This window comes from Heliangelus exortis, chromosome 2, assembly GCF_036169615.1.
Source record: "Heliangelus exortis chromosome 2, bHelExo1.hap1, whole genome shotgun sequence".
In the NCBI taxonomy this organism is placed as follows: domain Eukaryota; kingdom Metazoa; phylum Chordata; class Aves; order Apodiformes; family Trochilidae; genus Heliangelus; species Heliangelus exortis.
The window spans coordinates 20,997,738-21,022,670 of NC_092423.1; the positions used below are offsets into that span (position 1 = coordinate 20,997,738).

Genomic DNA, 24,933 nt, shown 5'->3' on the forward strand with positions numbered 1-24,933 from the left:
GTACAGGAAGCAACTTAGTATAATTTAGCCAGCAGTACATTCATTTTTTATCTCAGAAAGCCTGTTCTGACTTTATTCACTTTAATTTCTTTGTTTGAGTACTGGATTAGTCTGATGTTATTCTTAAGGTTAATCAGCTTTTGAGCAGTGACTGTCATGGTGTACAACGTAGGTGACCACTTGTAGGAAAGAAGCTCAGCTCCTGTGTGTCCTAAGGGTGCTGGGTTACACTGCACCTTCTAGTGGCAGAGCTGGAAAGGACAAGACGAGGTTGAGTTGTTCAGGCTTCTAGCCAAGGGAGAACAGAGATCTGAACTCTGTCCTGATGGCTCTTCATGTACTTTACCCTGAGTAGAAACAGAAAATTCCCGGAGGCCAGAATTTCACATTTCAGTGTCTCTTAATGTTTAGGTTCTAGCATTTCTTGCTTGTTTTGGCTGTGTGACTCTGGGATGCACAGGGGCTCAGTCAATAGGAGGGGCTCATTCATTTTGTTTCAGAATCTGGTGCTAATAGCACTCTTCTGGGAAGCAGAAGCTCTATGTTTAAGCCCCTTCAAGCTATGAAGGAGTGTATCACTCCTTGCATGAGTCCACTTGTGCAAGAGGTAAAAGATAAGTCCTCTGGGAGGGTTTTGAGTGGAAATGGCAGTGGCTGCTGTCCTCTGTCTCAAAATGCTGCATGAGAAGAAAGTTTGAATGTACTTGAGTTGTGGAGAGAAGTAAAACCAAGTTTTCCAGTTTCTGCTGGAGACATTTAGAATCACAGAATCATCAAGGTTGGAAAAGACCTCTAAGATGATCAACCATCTGCCCTACAACCCCTAACCATTGAACTGTAGCATCTCATCTACCTATCTTCTGGACACCTCCAGGGATGGTGCCTCCATCACCTCCCTGAGCAGCTTATTCCAATGTCTAACCACTCTTTTTCATTTGTGAAAAGTGGCTCTTAAAAGGTGAAAATACACTATTCAGATAGACAGCTACCTACAGAGGAGGGACTCAGTGTTTTGAATCCCAAAGGGTGTGTGAGTGCCATATGTTCAGGTGATTCAGACAACTCAGACCTACAGAGGATAAATCATCTTCATTTGTGGAGTTAGATCTCGCAAGTGTTTACAGATCTTCATATGTTCTCTCTGTAGTCAAATGAGATAGACATGCCTGTATTTTCAGCTATTTTAAAACTATATCTAAAGCATGTGTGTATCTTTAACACTCCTAGACTTCTCACATGCATACTTCTATTTTCACACAGAGCAGACACCCATACTTTGAAGAGAAGTGGTTGCATACCTATTGATGTAGCAAACACCTTTCATAGGCCCATGCAGTACATATCATAGAGCATGTCTTTTTAAGCAATGTATAAATAAAATATTGGTTTTGTACTCTTTGAAATTTCTTGACTTGATCAATTCTGTAAATAGGACCTGGACCCATTAGCAGTGAATCTGATCTGCTTCAGTAGCTCCCATGTTGCCAGTTGAGTCCTCTGAGAGGTATTATACAGTTAAGGCAGATTTTCATAACTGCACATATGACAACATGTAACAGGTTGGTATAAATTTGCAGCATAGACATGCTGATCTGGTGCAGCAGAGTTCATAACTCATAAATGCAAGTGCAGTTGTGCTGTTCTGGTCTGTAATATTTCTATCCATAGTACCTTCCATTCACTCTCTTCCTAAAATGTTGTACTTTGCAGATACAACAAACTAAATGAAAAAAAGACAGAATTTCTGGAGAACATTGCAGTCTATGGAGATGCTTTCCTTTTATTGCCAGCATTTTCCTTCAGAAGCAACACAGCCACTTCTTTCAAAGTCTATCACACTCTGCAAGAGTTCAAAGCAACCCAGAGGGCAATATTTTTTCACCCCACTTATCTGAAAAGTCTTGCCCAGTTCTGGAGAACTAAGGGTGTGAAAGCCTATCGGTTGTCATCTGGTTTTATGATCACTAGTGCTGCTCTGGAGCTGTGTGAGGAAGTGAAGCTCTATGGCTTCTGGCCTTTCTCAAAATCTGCAGAGAAGATGCCAATCAGCCATCACTATTACGACAACCAGTTGCCCAAACCAGGGTTCCATGCAATGCCCAAAGAATACAACCAGATCCTTCAGCTTCATGGCAAAGGCATTTTGAAGTTGCAGTTTGGTAAATGTGAATCTAACTAAAAAGGTAGGTCACATTTTACCACGTAAAATGTCTTTATTTAAGTAATGTATCAAGGTAAATTTTGCTTTGCGAACATTGTTGATCTGTTCTTCCTTAGAGAGATGTTTCTACCTTACATGTAATGAAAACTGTGTTCATAAATAAGTGGGAGGTTGAAGTTTTCTGAATAAATATAATGTACCACAGAGCTGAAAGATGGTTTCCAGCTACAAACTCTAGATGGGGAGCATAGCTCCATACACATTATCACCATAATTCACAGTCAGTCAGTAGTGTCTCCTTATCTCAGCTATGTATAAGATTTCTTGAACTGCTTTATTAAAGGCAGTCCCATACTACAAAAGGAGCTACAAAAGGAGACACTTAATCCTGGCACAGCCTTTTTAGATGTATACAGAGGCCAAAGTGAAGATCAGGATTGTTCCATGAAGGAGTAGCATGCATATGTGCCCTTGTTCCCTCTTGTTAGGTAAAGAGCAGTGGAGAGCAGTATGGTCTTACAGCCCAGGGCTGCCAACAGCTTGTAGACAACAGTGAGGAAGCTGCCATACACTACAGCAGATCTCACTAAGGATTTTAATTCGAGGCAGCTCAGGATCTGGGAGTTAGACATATAGGATGAAGTGTCATTCCCTTTCTTCTGTCCTTTCTAGCTGTCCCATCCCCCTCAGACCTCAATCTTCTGTGTATTGTCTCAGAGAAATGCAGTACAGAGTCTGGCCACTGACCTTGAGGCAATTTACTGTGTGCAGGTGACAGATGACTTTGAAAAGATTTGTTTGCATGTTTTCAATCTTGATTCGCCATGTTGACAAAATAAGATGTATTTGTATAAATACTTCTTCATTTTTTTAGGTTCAGAAACTCCCCAGCTCGCAACACAGATTTGCCTTTCAGAGAACTCTGTTTTGACCAAGGGTTCAGTTCAAGTTAGTATAACAGTAAGTGAAATGTAGGGTAGAATTGCCATTGTATAAAGGATGCTTTAATTGGACTGCTGTAATCTCATAACTGTATTATTCAATTTAAATAAATTAAAATAGCATCATCTTGTTCAAGCCAGAAATTTTAAGTTCAGAAGCTCAAGGCTTTTCTTCTGGCTAAGTTCAGAAATGTATTTGAAAATATCCTTTGATGGTATTTGGAAAACATGCTATCAAAGATATGTTCACACTTGGCCCATTGTGAGAGACTGCTGAGTTTCAAACTTCCTATTTACTAGTACCAAGAAGACACTTTTTTGTTAAATTTCAGTTTATTTTAGGAAATGGAAAAATAAGCTTCTTTCATATATTACTAGAATAATGTAAAACACATGAGAAGGGACACAGAAGCCAGTTAGTGAATCCGTTTTCCTAGTACATGGCAGAAGATTACCAAGGAGGAGGTGTCTTTGTATGCAATTTCCTGTGGTATGCTTTTCTTTCTTCTTTTAAAAAGATGTAGCATATTGGACAGGTTAGGAATTACACAATATATTTTTCTTAGTGGCTAAGCTATTTACACCCTGTGGTTTGCATTGTATTTATTCTTCCTATAATATAAATTGCTGGCAACATACCATGTAATTTTAATTGTAGTAACTACACCAGCTAAGAAAATAAAAGACAACTCCTTATGAATATTTAATCTAGAGAGGTGCAGGTAGAAACCATAAAATTGTTTAAGCATCTGTATGGGTTAATTAAATGCTGTCTGTGCTTGACAGACTGAAAATCACTTATGCGGCCAAATTTGCAAAATAAGCTGTAAAGAAAAAAACAACCAGGAATTGTGCTACACTGAGATTTTTGTCCACTATATTTAGAGTAATAAAATTTAGCTTTTTAAAACCAAAGAAAATTAAATGCTTTGAGTATGAGCTACTAGTTTGCCAGTATTACAAACTATTAGAGATAATTGAAATTCTATAATAATAGACTCATACAATCATTTGGGTGGAAAGGGATCTTTAAAGGTCAACTAGTCCAGCCCCCCTGAAGTGAACAGTGACATCTTCAACCAGATCAGGTTGCTCAGAGCCCTGTCCAGCCTGACCTTGAATGTTTCCAGGGATGGGGCACCTACCACCTCTCTGGGCAACCTGTTCCAGTGTTTCATTATCCTCATTGTAAAATTTTTCTTCCTATTATCTAATCTAAATCTACCCTCTTTTAGTTTAGAACCCCTTGTCCTATTGCAACAGGTCCTGCTAGAAAGTTTGACTCCATCTTTGTTATAGCCCCTCTTAAGTACTGAAAGGCTGCAGTAGGATCTCCCTGGAGCCTCCTGTTCTTTAGGCTGAACAATCCCAACTCTCTTAGCCTTCCCTCACAGGAGAGGTGCATCATTTCCCTGATCATTTTTGTGGCCCTCTTCTGAACCCACTTCATCAGGTCCATGCCATTCCTGTGCTGAGGACTCCAGAGTTTGGTGAAGTCCTGCAGTCTGAGTCTCTCCAGTGCAGAGCAGAGGGGCAGAATCACCATCCTTGGCCTGCTGGCCAGTATAATGAGTATATTTCACTGAAAAGATCCTTTTCTAAGCATCGAACAATCTCCATTCTTTTTTCAGTTTCCCTTTTATGTTCTCCTTCCTGCTTCATACTCTTCCCTGTTAGTGGGTAGCTGAAGAGGGCTTCCTTACACCACTGGGTGCCCACAGAAGTCTAATGCAGGACTTTCCTCACCTGTTATTGGGACACAGAAGTTTGCTGCTGTATTCAAGTGAAAGAAGCAGCTCTGCTGCAAGCACCTGCATTGCAATCGGGTAGTGAGTTCTGGAACAGCATAGGGAGCCCATAACAGCATCCCAGTGAATCATTTTGGCAGTATTGCTCATAAACATGATTCTTGTCATTGCAAAGGTGAAAGTTTCTTATGGGCTAGAAAGAATTGTCAGATATGAGAGCCCTGTAGACCTGGAGTTGAATAATGATGGAAACTCTGACTTAATATCCACTTCTGTACCTATGTGGTTATGCTCAACAGACATGTATATTTCTTTGATAAGGAAAATGCACACCTATCACAGATAGTAAAATGGAAAATGAGACATCAGCAAAATCTTGCAATGTAATTAAAACAATGATCTTTATTATTTTGTATTAAATAACCAAACCACTTTCACTGTGGCCCTACAGCTGAAGTAAGTCTTGTTTGTTCATTGGTTTAACCTGATAAGCCTGAAGGGCATGTCATTAGTTTCAACTAAACATAAGTTCATGGAAGGGAAATAGTCTGATTCATATTTAAAAATAGTAAAATCTGATTAGAAAAATAGACAGATGATAAATTAATCAGAGTGGCAAAAATTTGATTGCCCAGGAGCCTTGTTAAAATGCAGATTTTGTCTGACCAAGAATCCATCAGGTTTTCTGTTTGCTAGAAAGAGACAGCAGGGAAGAGGAGTGTGTGTTGTTTTGCTATACAGCACAGTAACATTAAGCAGCTGCTCAGAGGAGTCAGTCAACAGAGAAAAATATAGAAAGAAAGAATGAAACTGAGACTCCCTGAGCCTGGGGAAGAGAACAGTGCAGTGCTCAATCATCCCAGCAGGTCTGAATGAGGAGAGCTTGAACAGAGATGTGCTGGAGTTTAGGGAGTAAGGACTGCTGAACCTGTGACAGAGCTTGAGTGTGCCTTATCTGGAAAATAAAAACTTTGACTGGGCTTTTTAACAGATGATTAAAATGCATCTGTTTCTGACAGAAGAGCAGTGCAGCCAATTTGTGACTAACAAAAGGATTAGGATTGTTAAGCTAAGATAAGGATTGTTAAACTAAGATAAGCATTGTTAGTAGCAAGTCTCTCTAACCCCAAGAGACTAACTTGCAACCCCAAGCTCTTCTCCTATATGAGGACATATGAGAAAAGACTCTACAGACACTTTATTAAAAACCCATGCAGTTCAGTGCTTCAGGTTTCTATGTGGTCCTGGAATACTATGGAGCAACATCCTTCAACAAGTGAAGTATCACCCTAGTGAAAAGAAACACATTAACATTTCCAGGAGCTATGACAAGCAGTTTTTACCCTAGCTATGGCTGCTTATATCCTATTGCTTATGTAAAAGACAACAAAACCTTGTATAATCAGTCTCTGTTTAAAGAAGAGTTTCAGTGCCTTTTTTGAGAGTCTATTGAATGATCAGTTCAAATAATGAGTTCTTTTACAATCAGATACTGTTGGGTATTTTGTTTACTAAAACTCCTTTTACCACTGTGGCATTAAATCCTCAATCAACTGATATGGGGAGCATTCAATAATCTACTCATTGAGAATAGTAGCTGTAAAAAAATCCTGCTTAAATGAATTGTACCTTTTCAATTAACATTCAAAACCCCTTTTAAATGGGTACTTTATAAGAGCATTTCTATACTGTAATATTTGAAAGTTTACCTTGCAGCAGTTTTATAATCACATAAATTATCCTAAAAGTTTTAGAATCAATTGTTATGGATCAAGGTCTATTAACTAAAAAACATTGAGCATCTTGATCCAGTTCCAAGATAATCCTGTCAGAATCCAATACAACTACTACCCAAGCAGAAGTGTCCATAAATCCTGGTTGTATATATCAGCAATAAAGTCAAGTTTTGCAAAATAAGTTTTTTAAAAAGTAGATGGTGGTTTGGTGCATTGACTGACACCAGTAGTACACTAGTGGACCTCTGAATATTGGAAGGGCTTTTTAAGAGAAACAGAGACATCAGAATTGAGTAAGTGGGTACATCTGCATTGCCAGCTGGTGACTGAAAAAAGGTGAGCACAAGGGTTTGAATTACTGTGGTCTGTTATGGTCCCAGCATCATATGCCCACATTTTATCTTCAGCAGCAGTGAAATTTGAATCATAGAATCTGCCAAGTTGGAAGGGACCAATCAGGATCATCAAGTCCAACTCCTGCCCCAGTGTAGAGCACCCCCAGAATCATACCATGTGCCTGAGAGCGTCATCCAAATGCTTCTTGAACTCAGGCAGGCTTGATGCTGTGACCACTTCCCTGGAGAGCTTGTTCCATTGTTCAGCTGCCCTCTGGGTGAAAAACCTTTTCCTGATTCAGCTTTCTACCATTTCCCCAAGTCTTCCCTTTGATCACAGGAGTGAAGAAATCAGTGCCTGCCCCATCTCTTCCTCTTGTGAGGAAGCCATATACTGCAACGAGGTCACTCCTCAGCCTCCCTTTCTCCAAACTGAACAATCCAAGAGACCTCAACCATTACTCATAAGTCCTCCCTACCAGACCCTTCACCATCCTTTTTGCTCTCCTTTGGATGCTCTCCAGTAGCTTGATGTCTTTTCTGTACTGTGGTGCTCGAAACTGCACACAGTACTAAATGTGAGGCTGTACCAGTGCAGAGTGGGACAGTCAGATCCCGTGACTGGCTGGCAGCACTGTACTTGGCACATCCCAGGACATATTGGGCCCTCCTGGCTGCCAGGGCACACTGCTGGCTCATGCTCAGTTTGCTGTCAACCAGGACCCCCAGGTTCCTCTCTCCTGCACTGTTCTCCAGCCACTCATCCACCAGTCTGAGTTTGCCACCAGGGTTGCCTCATCCTCGAGGCAGAATTTGGCACTTGCCCTTGTTAAATTTCATGTGGTTGGTGATTGCCCATCTCTCTATCCTGTCGAGGTCATTTGTGCCAGTTTCCAGACAGTCATCTGCTGGTAGACCTTACATCCATGGTACAAGAGGTGTGGATGATTGTCTACTGCAAGATCCTAGTTATAGATCAGAGGCAAATTTGCTCCCAAACGATCTCCTTCTATACCATAAATCATTCATGTAGTCACCTTGAGTGTTTAGCAGGAAGCTGTGCAAAGGGATACTTGAACTTTGGGTGATGCAAACACCTACGTTGAGGTGAAGAACCACATCACATTTCATTTAGAAAGGAATGCAACATTCAGTACTGTAGCTCATTCCAGTCTAGTGCAGGGCAATGAGATGATCTTGGCTGTGTATGTGGTTTTACTTGGAAAACTTCATACATCTCTTAGAGACTGGGAGGATCTTGCACTGGGTCTAGGACAAATGTGAGTGCTTTGTGCATACATAGTGGTGATGTGATCATCATTCTTTGCTTGGATTAAATTTAGTGAACTACTTGGCATGAATTAAGTGGCTAAACCCATTCATGTGTAAGTAGAAGATGTGGAGTTGTAGAAAATGAAATTTGCTTGCAGTGGGTAACTTTTCAAAAGTGTTAGTGCCATGTTGCATTATCTCAGTAGATAAATGTATACAAGTGTACCATCAGACACCATAAAGATCTGAAATTACTGTCTGTCTGACAGTGCAGCTGTGTTATTTATAACACACATGTATTAGCAGATGGATAGAAAAGTTATTGGAATACATTTTAAAAGAGGTTTAGCCTCTTAAAGGAGTTTCCTCAACAAAAATTGTTCTTAAATGGCATGTGGTGTATCACTGACAAATGAGAGCAAAGACAAAACTCTGTGACATGGTGGACAGACACTTAGACTTTTCAGTGCAATTTCAATGAAGTTTAAACTTGCCACTGACCTGGAGACTTGATCCTCTATGCTCTCAGACCTCTCAGCGATTTGTGTTGAGCACAAGACTGACAAGAAGTACATGGAGGAACTGTTGACCTTTCCTAGCCTTTCCTACAAGTACTTATAACTCCTCATAGAATAAAATTATTGTCTATAAAACTGTAGATGAAGAACCTATTTTTAATGTATCTCAGGCCTTACTCCAGACATGAAGTTATTAAGAGAAGTTATTTCTACTCACTTTACTCCATGGGAGTGCAGACTTTATACTCAGCTTTATTACAGCTACTGCTGCTGTGTGCTTGGCACCTAGGTCCTGTTAGTTTGTACACAGGCTGGGCAAGTTAATAGTGACATTTCCGTAACAGGATACAGTTAGATTAGTCAAGAATTGCTGAAATACATTCACTGTTGGGAAGGCTGTTTTCTCAGATAGCAAAGCAAATTATTTTTTATTTGTTTTACATCCTTGTCGGGTTCATGATGAATAAATGGATTCTGTACTGGGCTGGGAACGCTTATGACACTTTTGCAAGTTAAGTATGGATTAAGGATTCTTGACCAGGGGCTAGGAAGGGCCTTTCAGTTCTCACATGAGGAATAATCACTTTCAGGGTTTGTGGGCCTCTGATATTGTCACATGCTGTGGAGTAAATATTGAGATTAAATAGTTTTCTAAAGATAGAAACACTGACAATGTGCTAATGGTTCCACTGTACCTTTGCAGAGGCTGACAGTGTCCTTGCACATGACTGCTTCACAGCATCATTAGATAAAAGCCTGCTTGACTGCTTTTATTCCATTTTCTCCTCTGGATCTTTAGTGTTGCATTGTTCTTTTGGGTCCAGTGCTGCCTTGAGTGAGTTATTTCCCATCCCCATGTGGAATGTTTTGTAGTCCTGTTTGGTGTCTGTTAGAGATTTTGTCTGGCTGTGAACCAAATGCTCCTATGCTTGCAGCATAGGAAAACATACTCTAAATGTCTTGGTTTACACCTCAAGGAAGGCAACATGGTGGGAAATTCACACTGCGTACCTGGAGGTGCTAAATTCAGGCTGTAGCTCCAGGGTGACTGAAGCTGTGATGGCTGCCTACCCAGTCCAGTCCTTGGTCTTGTGCTGCACCTCCTCCATCACACCAGCTCTGCCTCCTGCCTGACCCTGCACTGAGACATTTTGGCACTCTGAGCCAGCAAACAGTAACGTGGCAACAGAAAGGCAAAATTGGTTTGTGCCAGCAGAGCCAGGGGAATTTCAGGAGGTGGGACTGTAGGGATATATCAGGAGCTGTTTGCTGGCTGTTGGACAGGTCCAGTGGTCCCCTGAAACCTCAGTCAAGTCAGGCAGGTAACATCTCTGGGGTCCTCCCTGGTCAGAGGCGAGAGATGGGCTCCTGCAAGAGGGGATGTCAGTACAGCAGCTCTTCTGGTGGGCAGGACACATCTCTCCCTGTGGTGACAGAAAGTGCTTAAGGACTCTAGGTACCCACACTAGGTACCCATACCCACTCTATGCACCTACCATGGATGATTATTGCTCCTCCTTCTCACTTTCTCACTTTCCCGTTACAGTAATTTTAACAAGCACCAGCAGGTTCAGAAATAATACTAAAAAAAAAGCAAAAAAAAAAAAGCCCTTTGAGTGTAAATGCTGTTTCTCAGTTCATTGGCAGTAAACTAGAATAAACTCATTCATTATTCAGCATGCCTATGCTTTCAGCCTCAAACAGCATCTGCAGAGAGCAGGGCTGCACCAGGTCTGCCAGTTTTGAGGCAGTTAATCTCAGTTTGATTCTTTTTGCTCTGTACAGTAGTATCATGTCTTGAGTCAAGATTAAATTCTCTGTCCTATGTGATTCAGGGAAAGAAACTAAATGATGCAGGTGATTTAGTACCTTCTGTGGGCTCCCAAGATGAGTAGCAAAATATTCCTGTTGTTACATATTACTTGATTTTGTCCAGTACATGTATCTGGATTGGTTAATTAGTCTGTATTAATTGATCACTTAGATCTTGAGTCTGCTCAGACTTCTGGTGGAGCTACAGCCTGACAGTCTAGGTTAAAAAAATTATTGAACTGGAGGTCTTTCTCAGTCCTGTCACTTGCTCTCATGTGACAAATCTGCAAAATGAGATCCTGAACATGAGGAATAATTTCTTTACTGTAAGGGTTACAGGGCCCTGGAACAGGTTTCCCAGAGAGGTTGCGGAGTCTCCTCTGGAGACTTTCAAGACCCCTCTAGATGCATTTCTGAGGGACCTGCCCTAGTTTTGGTCCTGCTCTGGCAGGGGGTTGGACTCAATGATTTTCAGAGGTCCCTTCTAACCCCTGACATTCTGCAATTCTAAAACAGCTTTATTTCAGACAGCTGGTAGCCACTTGTTGCACACTTTGAAGCAGTAGACTTCTTACATATGAGCTTGCTAGCTGAATATCCTAGTTTGAAATATTCACAGCCAGGTAATCCTTCATCTTGTGGCACTTCAGCAGCTGATCTCTTTCATCTCTAGGTCTGCCAGCCAAGAACAGTAACAAAGGGATGTTTATTTACCACATAAAGCCTGGCTCTCTTGATTTTGAAGCTGACATTTTAGGCAGGAACATCATCCATCTCAGAGTTTCTGGACAGACAAGTTTCAAAGGCTGCTGATCTCTCAGAGTACTCAGGAGAAATCATTTGCGCCTTTCTTCTGCAGCACACAATGAGTGACCAGGTTTATATTTATTAAGCTTTGTTCCAGAATTTCATAAAGTATTTCTTAATTGGCTCTAAATTATCATAATGGTCAAGTAGAGCATGAAACAGTCTGCAGCATGGCACTAATCAAAGGAACTATTGCTATGATTTAATGGTCTCCTTTCATAAAGTCGCATTTCAGAGCACATTCCTGTACTGGGAACGCCAGCTCAGCAGAATGACCCCAGGTTTCTGGGTTCCTGTGCACTGGTCCAGCTGGGGTAGCAGCCTGGCAGGATGCTCTCAGTGTCAGGCAGATTCAAGCAACACAACAAGAGAGAAACGTGATGGTAGTACATCAGCATGGGTTTGTCACAGACCAAGGAGTAAGCTTAGTACTGTGATGTGTGATACCTGCCTGAGTTCACATCCCTCTGTGTGTGAGCAATAATTGCCCTTCAGTGCAATTATTATGGCAGGTGTTGGCAAATACTCATTTAAGGATGAAAACAGTCTGACTGTTAATTACAAGAAAGAGTGACATCCTCACGTTGCCATCATATAAACAGTCAAATCTGTCTTCTGCTAATTCCTGACTTAACATCAACAGTACTTTCAATCTTGAAGAGGGGAGAATTAGGTTTAGACATTAGAAAGAAATTCTTCAACTTGAGGGTGGTAAGACACTGGAACAGGTTGCCCAAGGAAGTTGTGGCTGCCCCCTCCCTGGGGCCCCATCCATCTTTGTCTAGTAGGAGGTGTCCCTGCCCATGCAGGGGGGGTGGAACCAGATGATCCCTTCCAACCCTGGCCATTCTATGATTCTGTGATACATTGGTATTTGTTGCTGCACCTAGTACTGCTGTGTCTTGTCTTTTTCTCATCCCTCTTTTCTCCAGTGAGGGAGAAAACTCAGACAATTGCGTGATGGAAGTATTTAATCACCCAACCCTGAATTCATGGTATCATGGCAAGAGCCATCAGAATGAATCCTTCTAATGGTTGTGACAACATAGTCTAGCTCAAGACAATATTGCTGGGTTTAAATTTCTCGCTATTCTCTTTAGTCACTGGCAAGAGGAGACTCTTCACAGTAAGTTTGTATTGTAACAACCTGCTAGGCTTCTCAGCTCTTGGCTCAGCTGTGATATCATTCCCCCAAACCACCTCTTTCTTGGTGTTTTTATTGCTAGTGCTTAAGGTATAAACCCATTCTTAAATCTTTGTAAAACTGGACTATAACAGCTGACACTTCTGCATGATTTATATGCACATTTTCTATAGTAGCTTCACACATATTCTTTGTGTTAATATTCATAATATTCTTTTATTTGAATATTTAATGAAAGTGATTTCCAATATTCAATATATTTTATGTTACCAGACTAAACTGTGAGGGGAAGTTGCATAATCTCACCTAAAAAAACAGTGGTACAACCCAAAATAATTTTTAAGAGTACCTGACTGATTTCTAGAAGGGTACTTTTGTTAGTCAATTGGACACTTGCTTCTTCACAGATTGACCTCTCTAAGGTGCATCTAAAAGGCCACCTCTGCCTCTAATTTAGTTCAGACCCACAAGTGAGAAGATAAGTTCTGTGCAGGGCTGCTCCTGGAGGGGTGGCAGATGCATGTTATTTTGTTTTAGAGACTCTTCCATGTATCAAGATGTAATTCCATAAAGTTTCTGTGATAGATTTTGCGCAAAGATTTCATTGTCTTTTAAAATGTGTATTGTTTAGCTTTCCCCTCTTGGAGCTGGTATAATTGTGCCCCTCTATGTACACCAAGCTCTGTGTAATGCTGCTAGTGTAGGCTCTGCTACTGCTGTTTCCAAAGAGGTTTTCTCAAATTCTCTCAGCACTGAGCTTATTTATGTTTTCAGATGTGAACTTGATATTGTCTGAGTAGAATGTGTTCAGCGTGACATAGAAGTGTTTCTGCGCAGGATTTAGGAGGAGGCACTGAAAGCCCCTCAGCTGTGTGTGTGCTTTTATTACAGAAAACCAAGATGAATTTGTAATGCTGAGTCATATGTTAAGGCTGATTTAATTTGTACTTTGTCTTCATGTTTTAAGTGCCTAATGATTTTTTGTCAAGGAGGCAATGGTTTCACTATTATAATGCATACTTAGAATCCTGCACTTGTTACTTGTTCTGTAATAGAATATTTTTGCAGTTTCTGCTTGGAAATAAAGAATTATTAGGCATAATTGTGAATTTTTTTTTTCTTTTTTGAATTCCTGAGACTTAACAATCAAAAATATGTCTTTTGAAGTATGGCGTTGCTCTGATTACTCTACAGCAGTGTTGGCGACTGATGGTAGAAATCTAGACAGTTCCTTAAAATTCTACAAGGAAAAAACCCAGCTGTGCTTAAAAACAGGTATGGGGGATTGGGGCATTGGTGCATGTATAAATATATGTTGCTTAACTAGTACCTTCATGTAATTTCAGTCCTTTATGTTTCTCTATAGCAACACAGTTAGTAACTTCTTTTGTTACTTCTAACGGCTTTAAATAGTTTTTATAATTCTTTTTTTTAAGAAACAGAAAAAACAGGAAAAGGAACCAAACAGGAAATACAAATTGTTACCATTTTCCTATAAAAGTAGATACTAAATTTGAAAACTGTCTCTAAAAATAATTGAATGCTTCAAAAACTGAAAAGGTTAAAACCACTGATGTAAAAGTTTTTCATACAAAATATTGACCATGAGTACCTGTCTAGTAAATGTGTTTCTAGTAGACCTTTAGAGATGTTTTGGTGGCTTCTGTGTGATTTTTTCTTAATATAGGTTTTGGCCATGAGCACAGATATTTATAGGGAATGAGTTTCAAAATAATTTCAGAGAAAGCATTTTCCCTCAAAGCATTTACTTTTTGCTTTTGGCCAGAAGAAGCCCATAGAGCTTCTGTGCTACTTACTGTGACTTCTCCAAGTAGAAGTTCACTATCTGGTCAAAACAGGTCAAATATGTACAGGCAGCTGTTTTGTGCTGTGGACTATTATCCTTTAGAGCCCTCTAGAGACTAAACTGCAATTGCCAAATTTTATTGCAGCCAGAACAGAGAATTAGAACTGAGAAGTTTTATTTGGCTTCATGGATCACCAAATGGCTTCTGCCCAAAGGTTAAGATCTGGATCTTTGTGGCCTCCCTCCTTTCCATAGTGTGAGTTTTTCATAGATGACAAAACCAAAGGATTTCTTTTGTTAGTTGTGCTGACAGCTGGATTAGCATATATGAGTGATGCAGATGCAAATGTGTCCTTGTAATCAGAGCAGCTTGTAAAGCCTAAGTGTGATTTCTGCTGTGGAAAGTCAGTGTCTTAGAATTAATTTAGCTATCTGAAATATTTAGCTGATGAACAGCTAAATGTTGAAGGAGCAGCACTGCCTAATGGACTGTTTGGTCAAGGTCCAGAATAAGTGAGCACTGCCCCAGACAAAGCATTACCTTTTCCTTACCCACTACTTAGAAGGGCAGCAGTCAGGGAAAAGCTGCCTGGGCAAGGGGAGAGCCAGGGGAAGCTGCTGAGTGCTGAGGTGCTGTCTGTCAAGCAGTTGTTGTACCTTTGGATCACACCAAGCACAAACCATTCTAGAGGCAGAGCATCTCCCAGGAAGACAGCACTCCAGCTGCAGGAGACACATGGTTACTGGTTTTAGAAAGGCTTAAGAAATTTTCACAGGAGGAGCAACGAGATTGTACAAGGCCAGGTTAGGTTTTCCTCCTGCAAAAATTAGGCAAAAAATGTCAGGTGAAGATAAAACAACATCAGAGCATAGGCTTAGTCCAGGCATAGAGAATGGCTGAAGTGTAGACCACAAGCTGAAAGCCACAGCAGTGGGCCAGGGGAGTTGGAGCAAGGCCACGTGTCCTGGTATGGGCCAGGATAGAGCTAATTTTCTGACTTGTAATTTTGCTTTCAGCTAAGTCTCTCATAAGTAGCTGCACTTGCTGAAATTAACATCAAGTTTCTCAGTCAGTGTCTGCTTCTTGGACTGATAACACTCAATGTTTATAGTTACAGCTGCAGAATGGTGTGCAGAACCAAGGCCACTGCTCAGTTCTGAGGAACATCTTATGCTCTGGAAAGAGGAAGGGAATAAAGGGGTCACACCTGCAACCCTCCTTTAGGGAGGAGCAGACAAGATAATGACCAAAACTGATCGAACAGAGTATCCCTTTTTTATCATTACTGTTTCATTAAAGCTGTCTAGTTCAATTCCCCACCCATAAGTCTCTCTCCCTTATTCTCTCTCCTTTCTTTATCAGGGAAGGGGATTAATAGAGAGCATATGGCATTCAGTTAATTGCTGGCCCAGTGTTAAACCGTGACACCATGACCAGCCAGCAGCTGGAAGAATACACACATGGGCTGAGGAAGATGATCAGCATTTTAAAAAGAGAGGTGTGATCATCTCCCTCAAGGATCCCAGTATGCCCATGTTCTGGTATTTTAATGTGTCTCAGCTTTGAGCTACATGTGTAAGTTTTAGCTTGCCTCTTCCATCCTGTATCAAGTGTCTCTGTCATCCTCACTCTGAGCTAGAGCCAGTTAGTAGTAAATAGGAGTGTTAAGGTCTCACAGCCTGTGCAGACTGATAGATGGAACCATCTGGTAAATGGAGATACCATAATGCATTGGCTCTTAAGAATATAAATGCAGATGAAACTCTTTTATCATGTAAGTGAAAAAAAAAAAAAAAAAGAGAGCCCAGAAAGGACTGGATTTAGAGCTTCTGTTTTCTGCATCACAGAAGCAAAGTTGAATTTAGTCCTGAAGCTTGTGTCCTGCTACTGCTGTAGTTGGAAGAAATGGTTTATATGCTGGGGAAAAGATACAAATATTAGAAATAGAGTAATTTTCATTACTTTATTAGGTATTTTGAGAGACTTTCAGGGCAAAAATAATCTGACTGAATTCTAAGCATGGTGCTACTTGTGTAACTCCAAGCTTGTGCGGGCATTAGTTCTTTTGTTTAGCTTTTAATCACCTTTTTAAGGACAAAAATTTTCTTGCATCATATGGGGAGTTTTAAAAGAGAAAAAAACGCTCAGCTCACTCAGTTGGAACTGTCCCTCTAAAACTGATACTTTGCCTTGAACAATGTGCATTGTGCAAAACCTGCTGTTAGCCAGGGAAGGACCCCAGGAGTGGGTTGGAGCCCTGAGCTTTCTCTAACAGAGCAGGGGCACAGCTCCTGCCCATGGGCTACCCCCAACCCCACCCAGACCCCTCAGCAGCTGGGGCCTGGCACTCCTGCTGGGGAGGCAGGAATGATGGGGCTCAATCAGCAGTATGGGATGAAGGAGCCAGGTGACATGCTGCCTTGGAAGTGTCCTAAAGATGGACTATGATCCAAAAGAGGAGCAAAAGAAATCTGATTGTAGATGGATTTTAAATTAATTGGTTCTACTTTTCCAAAATATAAAGTTGTTACACTCTCAGGAAAGGTTTCATAGCTAGTTCCATAAAAAAACAATTACTTTCTCTGAGGCATTGGAATAGAAAAGTAGGAGACCAGATTTAAGATACTGTTATGTATACGGTTATGGTATGTCATGGAGAAATGTAAAGAAGGAAGGATGGGGGGAGTGGGTGGATCATTAGGTGACAGAGGCAGAGACCTAAAATGGGAACTTTCTGTACTCTGATGTTGAGTACACCATTCTCCATCAAATGTAGGTATAAAATAGCTTCCTTTTAAAAAGCCAAACATGTTGAAGTACTGGATGGGCCAGAGTGGGAGGCAGATCTGATACAGCTCTATGGTGGGTGGCCTTGGGCATTTCACCTTGATGTAAAGCTGAGTGAGGCTGCAGAAGGAAAGAGCCTGAGGTTCACCTCACCAATCACAGTCTCCACAGGGTGACTTGTGTGCTAAGCTCCATGTTACAGGATGCTACTTCATAGTCAGTGTGACTACTTCATGTACAAATTTCTACATCATAAACAGCTACACTTATTAGGTAATTCCCATCATTCCTGTCCTACGCTTTCCCTATCTACATTGAATGGCTTTAGCAGTGTCTTAATCATAGAGCTCTGAACTCTGCTGGCCCTATTAGCTTTGCTATAATATAGATAATAATTTCTGGGATGAGCGCTCTTCTTCTGAACACATTGAACATCTTTCAGAAGACTCTAAAATAGAAACTCTGAGAACATTAACTTGGAGCACTTTTCAAGTTCATCTTACTTGCAGTCCATTAAAGTGAAGTGACAATTGAGGTGTGACATGAAGTAATTATACTGATTGTGTTGTATGTGCTCTGCAGGAGCTGAATGATTTGCTGAGGATATTAATTTCAAAAGTCAGACAGCAAGAGATCAGCTGACATGGAAGATCACTGCAAAGTGACCTCACACCAGGGGGAAAGGAAAATAAGAGACAGGAATGAGGCCCAGCACAGGAGTTCAGTGCTGTGTAGTCCAGCAGGGAATGGAAGTTGTTGCACTTTGGCAGCAAATGTGGTCTCCCTGGCACTGAATGCAGGTGTCATCACTGTAGATCCCCTTTGTGGTCTGTGTAGAGAAGTTGAGAATAATTCACCTGGATTAATTCAGGTATCTATGTCAGGATGTGATAAATCATGCTCTAGATTCCATTTTTTCTAGACAGTGTAGGGTGAGTAGCTGGGCCACAGCATCTATAGCTGGGTGCTCCCCTCTAAGGAACTACAGCTCCAGTAGGTACCAGTCAGGTACCAGCCCAGAATGAGCTACATCTGCCTTGTTCATACAAAGTCATGGACTTATATGTGGCCTGATCATTACACCTGTGGTGTTATACTTTGTGACCAAGGAAATAGTAGCTAAGTAGCAAAGTATACAGCATCACTTAGGAACAGCTTATAATGAGATCAGATTGGTAAGGATTCACTGCCAGAATCTGTACCTTTGTAAATAAGGAACATGGTGAGCTTAATTTCTTTTATCTCTAAAATAATTTTCACAGTCACAAGAAGTTAATGTTAATGTAGAAGTTCTTCTACTTTATCAAATGATCACTGCTGAAATCAATATTAGAGTTGTGTACTTGCACTGTTGTGCAGCCCCAAAGAGATTAAAAGTAGTTTAATCCAATTGTGCTTTGGCTTTAGCTTATCTTAGCAATCTAGCAGGGCAAGTAAAACTGCTTTCACTTAGGGATTTCCACTGATTCACTTGGATAAGTTAATTAGCAAGACTTAAAGTAACTATGAGTCTGAGGGGCTTTTGGAATCATGGGCTAGATCTTACTGACAGAATCAAAAACTGGAGGTAAGTAATAGCCTGTTTCCAGTGTAATATGGCATTAATGAAGAGGACATCATGGAGCTTGACTGAGCAGCATATTCCCTGAATCTGGATATCCACCCTCAGAGAAAGAGGTAAGAACTAGCAAAAGCATGATTCTGTGCTAATGGGGATATCCACACTCAATCTGTCCCACATGGCTTCATCTCTCATTTGCAAGAAAATATGACAAATTATTTCAGTTTCGCTAAAGTATTGGCTTGGCCAAGAAACAATGTCTTTGCACATCTGGAACAAGATAAGTCTGTAATCATCATGGCCATCTTCAGTAGTCAGTGGACTATTGGGAACAGGCTCTTTATCCCATCCACCATGGTGCTGTTGTGCCTCTGCTGACAGCAGAGAGCCAACTTCAACAGGAGGTTTAGGTTTTTGACAGCTAAAGGAAACAAAAGGATTGTCTTGCTCACTGACTTAAGGTTGTATCCTTGCATGACACCATTAACTGCATTATTCTTCAGCCTCTGCAGCACAGGCACTGCCCACAAGTCTTTTGTGACAGTGAGAAGGGATGCTAACCAATGTGTGGCTGTCAGGAACCTGTCCTTCCACACAGCTGGGAACAAGGCAAGACTTTGCAGTTCAGTGGGAAGGATGCCTTTGTGGGGATCTTTTCTTTTTAATCTCCATGTAGTGAGAGAGCAGTCCCTTGAGTCTCTGTGTCTGAACACTTAGTCCTCTATAACAAGCTTTTCAAAATGGGGACAGCAATGTGTGGTCCTTCCCAGTAGTGTTATGGGGTAAATACAATACATCCTGGGATCCATTTGTATTCTGTATGGTGGAGACGATTCAGGAACTGCAGACAGTTTCCTTTCTAAAAACTTCTGTTTCAAAGCAGTTTAATCTGTGCCTTGTTTGCCATGACATAAAGCACAGCTGGAGTGTTCAGATGTATAATACCATTATTATGAAAGTTAGATTACAAAGACAGAAAAAAAATCGAAAGAACAAGAAAAGAATTTAACATTTTGATCAGTCTTTCTCCTGCAGTTTCTTGCTATTTAATAAAGAAATTTGCTGTTTCTTTCTTCCTGTGGTAACCACCCATCTCTAAGAATTGGAAATACACTTGCAAAACTAATAAACAAGAATCTATTTGCGAAGATATTTATTTATGCGCCTGGCACTTCAGGGTGTTTAGAGGGCAATTTCAAACTGTGAGCTCTGCACTGTGTAAATTTAGAAGCAATTTTTCTAAATGTCAAGTATTTATTACATGAAAAAAACATTTGGAGTGTGGAGCAGGTCCCTAGTGATACATGGTGCATTTGGGTAAGGGCTTCTCGGATGAACGGAAATCATTTGAGAACTGAAAAGCAAATCCTTAATTTGAAATTGCTTTGTGTACATGGAAAGGAGATTGAACAAAGGTGGGAGGCCAGCCCAACATTTTGTTTTATGTCATGCATAAAAAAATGGTTTTGCAAGCCTTTTATAACCAGGACTATACCAATAATTCGTGGGTCCTGCAGCACTTTTACCACCACTTCTTTGATTGCTGTTGTCTCCTCACTCCCTTAGCAGCTCCAGCAGGCTCTGTTCAGACTAAAGGCAAATAAATCCTGCAGAATTTATTAATTTAGGATTTTATCACCTAATGTGTTACTTCACGTCAATGTATCCCAAGGTACAAAGTAGTCAACTGCAATTGTCGAACTGAAGGCTGATGGTATGGAAGATAAGGGACTCTGATCTGTTGTGAGCAGCATATTTAAAAACAAAATCCCCAAAAATAGAAGGTAAAATATTGAAAATGCTGATAAGCCACAAAGAAGCCTTCTGTGATACAATATCAGACTAAGAACTGCCCATTATCTTGCTGAAAATCTTCTTAGAAAGAAAAAGAAAAGAAAAAAAAACACAAATAACACAGCCCTATTAAAAAGGACAGTGAAGAGGACTTCTAGAACTCGACAGAAGTAATGGCCAAATGGGAAAACCTAGGCTAAATCTGGCAAATGAAAAGTAGATCTCAAGTGAGGTGGATCAAACACCAGTTCAAGAGGCAAGCTGCTAATAAAAAACAATTTCAAACACATCCAAACCATGATGATTTCCAAAAATGTAGTGCAGCCTCAAGTGAGACAGTCAAGGGGCAGAAGGATTATTCACCATTATAAGGCTACACTTAAGAAAAAAGCTTGCATGAATACAGCTCATTAAGAATAAGGTGAAGGAGCCCCTGATGACAGATGAAGACCAAGCTCAATTTGTCAAAATCAGTACATTGACAAAAAAGAAGGCAGGATGGCAACCATCAAGTATGTCTGGAGTAACTCAGCATGAAACTGCTAATTTGCTAGTTGCAATGCATCTGGTGGCCAGTGTAACTGCAGACTCTAAAAAAGGTTCCAGGGTGATGCTGAAATCTATAGAGCAATAAATCTAATGTTCTTACCAGGCAAAAGTAGGAGGAACTGTGAGAACACCTGTGCTGGGTAGGCTTCCAAATGCAGTTTTTTCTGAGGAAGTCATGCCTCATGAATCTGGTGGAAATGTCCATAGGCTTTTACAGGGTGATGCAGATGAGAGATTTTTGTCAAAAGCTTTTGCAGAACAGCGACTGCAGATTCCTAAAATATAAAAAGGGCGGGTGCTCCTTATTTTAAGCTAGAAACTAGGAAATTATGGAAAGTATGGAAATAAAAAAAGAAATAATGGAAAGCATTTCCTGTGGAGGGAAGTTGTCACTGGGCTCCCACAGGTATTCAAACAGTGGACAGTTTATTACATTTAATATACCCCTCAGAGACCTAGCAAAGGATCACTAGGAGGTGACAAAAGTTTTCAGTTGATACAAAATTATTAGGGGCAGTCAGTATTAATGCTGAGCTCAAAGTTGCAGTATATTACAAAGTTGCTCAATATTACAGTCCAGCGTGACTGAGAGATCAACCAAGGAATGAAAATTTAATATCAGTGACAACAAAGTACAGGGAAAAAACCCTCATAGCTATTGCTCCTTAGGTGATAGATCATTGAGTCACCATGGATAACTTCCTGAAAACATCAGCCCAGTATTGAGTAGTGATCAAAAAAGCAGATGAGACATTGTTACTTACTTTGAAGGTAAGTAAGCACGAACCAGGAGTTCCCATTATGTCACTCTGTGTTGTTGCAGACTGCTTGCTGTCTTAGGCACTTTGTTTTAAATAGATTATAGCAGAACTAAAAGGAGGAGAAGAGTGATAAGGATTATTAAGGTTATAGGATTGCTTCTTGATGAGAAGGCCCTGTAAATGTTAGACACATGCAGAAGTGCTGGGGGGGAGCTACTAGAGAAGTAGCATGGAGGGGTTGAACACAGAAAATCCATTTGCCATGTTTCATTAAACAAGTACTACCAAAAATCAACAAAATGATCAAACAGTCAAGATAAAATAATAAAAAATATATTTTCCTTAATACACTGTAAAATTATTAAATACAAACTCTCAGAAGGTAAAAATATAAAAGGATTCAAGTCAGATCAGACAAGCTCATGAATTACCTGGATAAACCATTGGCTCAAAAAGCCCCTGAATTTCTGTTTGCCTGAAACAAACAGGGGTTTGGAGCCCTGTTATGCCCCTTTTCTCAGCAAGAGCTGTAGGAAACCAGGTGGCTCATTGGTCTGACCCAGTGTGGTTGTTCATACCTTGTAGTGCTCTGGGCTTCACTTCTCCTCCCATCTGGCAGGTCACCACTTTCTAAGGATCCTTTTCATGACCAGTCAGTATAACACAATATAACGAAGCCCCATTCCCTGTCAATGTGTTCCATGCGCTACAGAATTTCTTCTTAGTATCTAACCTAAATCTACCCTCTTCTACATCAGCATTTTTTAGTCTTCAGCAGCAGGGAAAGTGCTTTGTTTTGTGTTTGGCAGGAATGGTACAGGCATACACTTGTAGTGCTGCCCATCTGCAGGGGTTTGATAGGGAAAGCTGAGGGCAGCAAAGCTCTCATACACTCCAGCAAGCATCATCAAAGAAGGACTGGCAGAGCAGAAAGTTTGCAAAACATAACACATGCACTTATATTAACCACCTTGCCATTATAAAGCTGGCAGAGCTTTTCTAGCATGCAGAGTTCCTGGACTTCCATAAAATTTATGGTGTGTCTTAAGTTGGGAGAACTGGTCTTACAACCCTGCTCCTAAATTGAAAAAAATAGATTTTTAATCTGAGTCCTGTTCAGCTCCTATACTGAGCCTCCACCCAGCTTCTGGGGACAGAGGCACTACCCCAGCCCCCTTTGAACTTCTGCTAAATTCTTGTCCTGGGTCTGACTGGGATGCAGTCAGCTGTCTTCATAGCAGCCCCTGTGGTGCTGCATTTTGGATTTGTGTGATGACATACTGATGTTTTGGGTTAAGCAAGAGTTAAGACTTTGTTTCCCACTCTGTCCCCTTGATGAGGAGGCTGGAGTTGGGAAAGACATTGAGAGAGGACACAGCTGAGACAGCTGACCTGACTTGGCCAAAGGCATATTCCATCCCATCCTACATCATGGCAAATCAGCTCAGTCGTCAGCAATAAAGACTGGGGCAAAGAAGGAGAAGGTTTGGCTTCCATTGTGGCCATTGTTTGGAGACCAGCTGAGCATCTATCTGACTGTGGGGCGTGCCATGTGATTGCCTTTGTTTTTCTTGGGGTTCCCCTCCCTCCTCTCTTCATCTATTAAACTCTGCCTTTCTCTCCACTCATAAATTTCCTCAATTTTATTTTTCATGGTTTTGCCCCTGTCCCACTGAGGGTGATCAAGCAGGTGTGTGGGTGCTTGGCTGCTGGCTGGATTCAACCCACCACCCCTCTCCATCCTCAATTTGCCATCCGGTATCAGAGGATAACTGCGGTGCAATCACTACCATCCTGCGAGGCACACTGCAACCAGAGAGGGGAACCCTCCGAACCCGCTGTCTTCTGCTTGCAGTTCACGGAACCTACCACGGGGGGACAGCTGCAATACGTCCCTGGAAAAGAAACGGGCTGAAAATGCCAGGTTCTGACGCTTGTATGGAAACTATTACACACCACTGTGCAAAGATTTGGCCGCTGTGGACTTGTGATTTTCTGAAGAAATTAGTTTGGGTGCTGCAGACTGAAGCCTTTACTTCTGGCCAGTTCATGGGCCTAGGGAAGGACCTTGGACTGTGTTGTGAGGGGGGCTGTTAGTGAGAGTGTTGCTGCCTTTGTTGCAGAAGAAGGGAACTGGGTAATGAAGGATGCAATACACCGTAAAGAAAGGGCCCTAGGGGTAAAGCAGCTCTACACCATGTTTGAGAACTGAATTTTTTTCCTGCTACGGCTTGTGTTCTACAGCTGGGAATTTCCCTTGAACCATACATTGCTTTGGTACCCCTGAATGTCTAAGCTTCATTTTGTGGCAACTTGATCTGAAATCCAGACTGGAAAAGTACCTGGACCTGAAATCAGTAAGGGTTGCTAGCCAACCACACCAGGTCCCTGAGGTTAGCTCCCATTCCTGAGCTTGACTGGTGTGCTGTGGCTCATGTGAAGCAGGGATGATAATATCCCACCTTTCCCAGGGATCTTGCAAAAAACATCAAGGAATACTCTAAAGGAAATAAAAAATGGAAAATCTTCAAAATAGATAAATAATCTGGAGATATATAAACCACACAGGAGGACTGAATGTATCAGTGAGTGGTGGCTATTCCTGAAGTGCTCTCAGGTATGTGCACTAAATGAGACAAGGTCCATGAACTTGCGGTTAATATCTGTAGCATTATGCATGAGCACAAAGGGACAAAATGAAGATTGAAGATGTAATTTTATTTTTGGCACTTTCTCATTCTGCATGCACGACTGCACTCAAGCAAATGTCTCTTTAGAGAAGTTTATTGTAGGCAAATGACTTTAAAATTTTCAGTCATATCCAGGCTTGCTTTCCCCTTTGCAATGATTTGCAATTAAAATCTCCAATAGTTATCTGTAGTTAGAGCACCAGTGAAATTCTCTATCCATCCATTCAGATGCTTATCCTCTCTAAATGTAGGAATTTATATCCCCTGGGCACCTCCCTTTCCAGTTGGCATAAACAAGCCCTGTTCAGGAGCAGGAGCCTCCCAGTACCAGGTGTGCCCCAGCAGGATGTGTTCTCCACACAGCACAGGTCCTTGGTGACTGCCACCAAGAGCCCTGCGACAGGGACATCAGCCACAAGTTAATCCATGCTCTGAGGGTGCCTAAAGGTGGTTGATAGTTTACAGGATATGTTTTAACTGACTAATGGGAGAACATATCAGTCCCCAAG

General features: G+C 41.1%; 1 protein-coding gene across 4 annotated transcripts in view; it reads left to right on the top strand.

Annotated features, from left to right (window-relative positions):
* ST8SIA6 (ST8 alpha-N-acetyl-neuraminide alpha-2,8-sialyltransferase 6) overlaps positions 1-13,576 on the top strand; it is a 40,527-nt gene extending 26,951 nt beyond the window's left edge. For 3 of the 4 annotated variants that reach the window (XM_071735130.1, XM_071735132.1, XM_071735133.1), the window contains one exon: positions 1,711-13,576. In XM_071735130.1, coding sequence (XP_071591231.1) covers positions 1,711-2,179 — 469 coding nt within the window. In that variant the 3' untranslated portion in view covers positions 2,180-13,576. The remainder of the gene's footprint in view (positions 1-1,710) is intronic. The other variant, XM_071735131.1, reaches the window with a different exon arrangement.
* Positions 13,577-24,933: the final 11,357 nt, after the last annotated feature.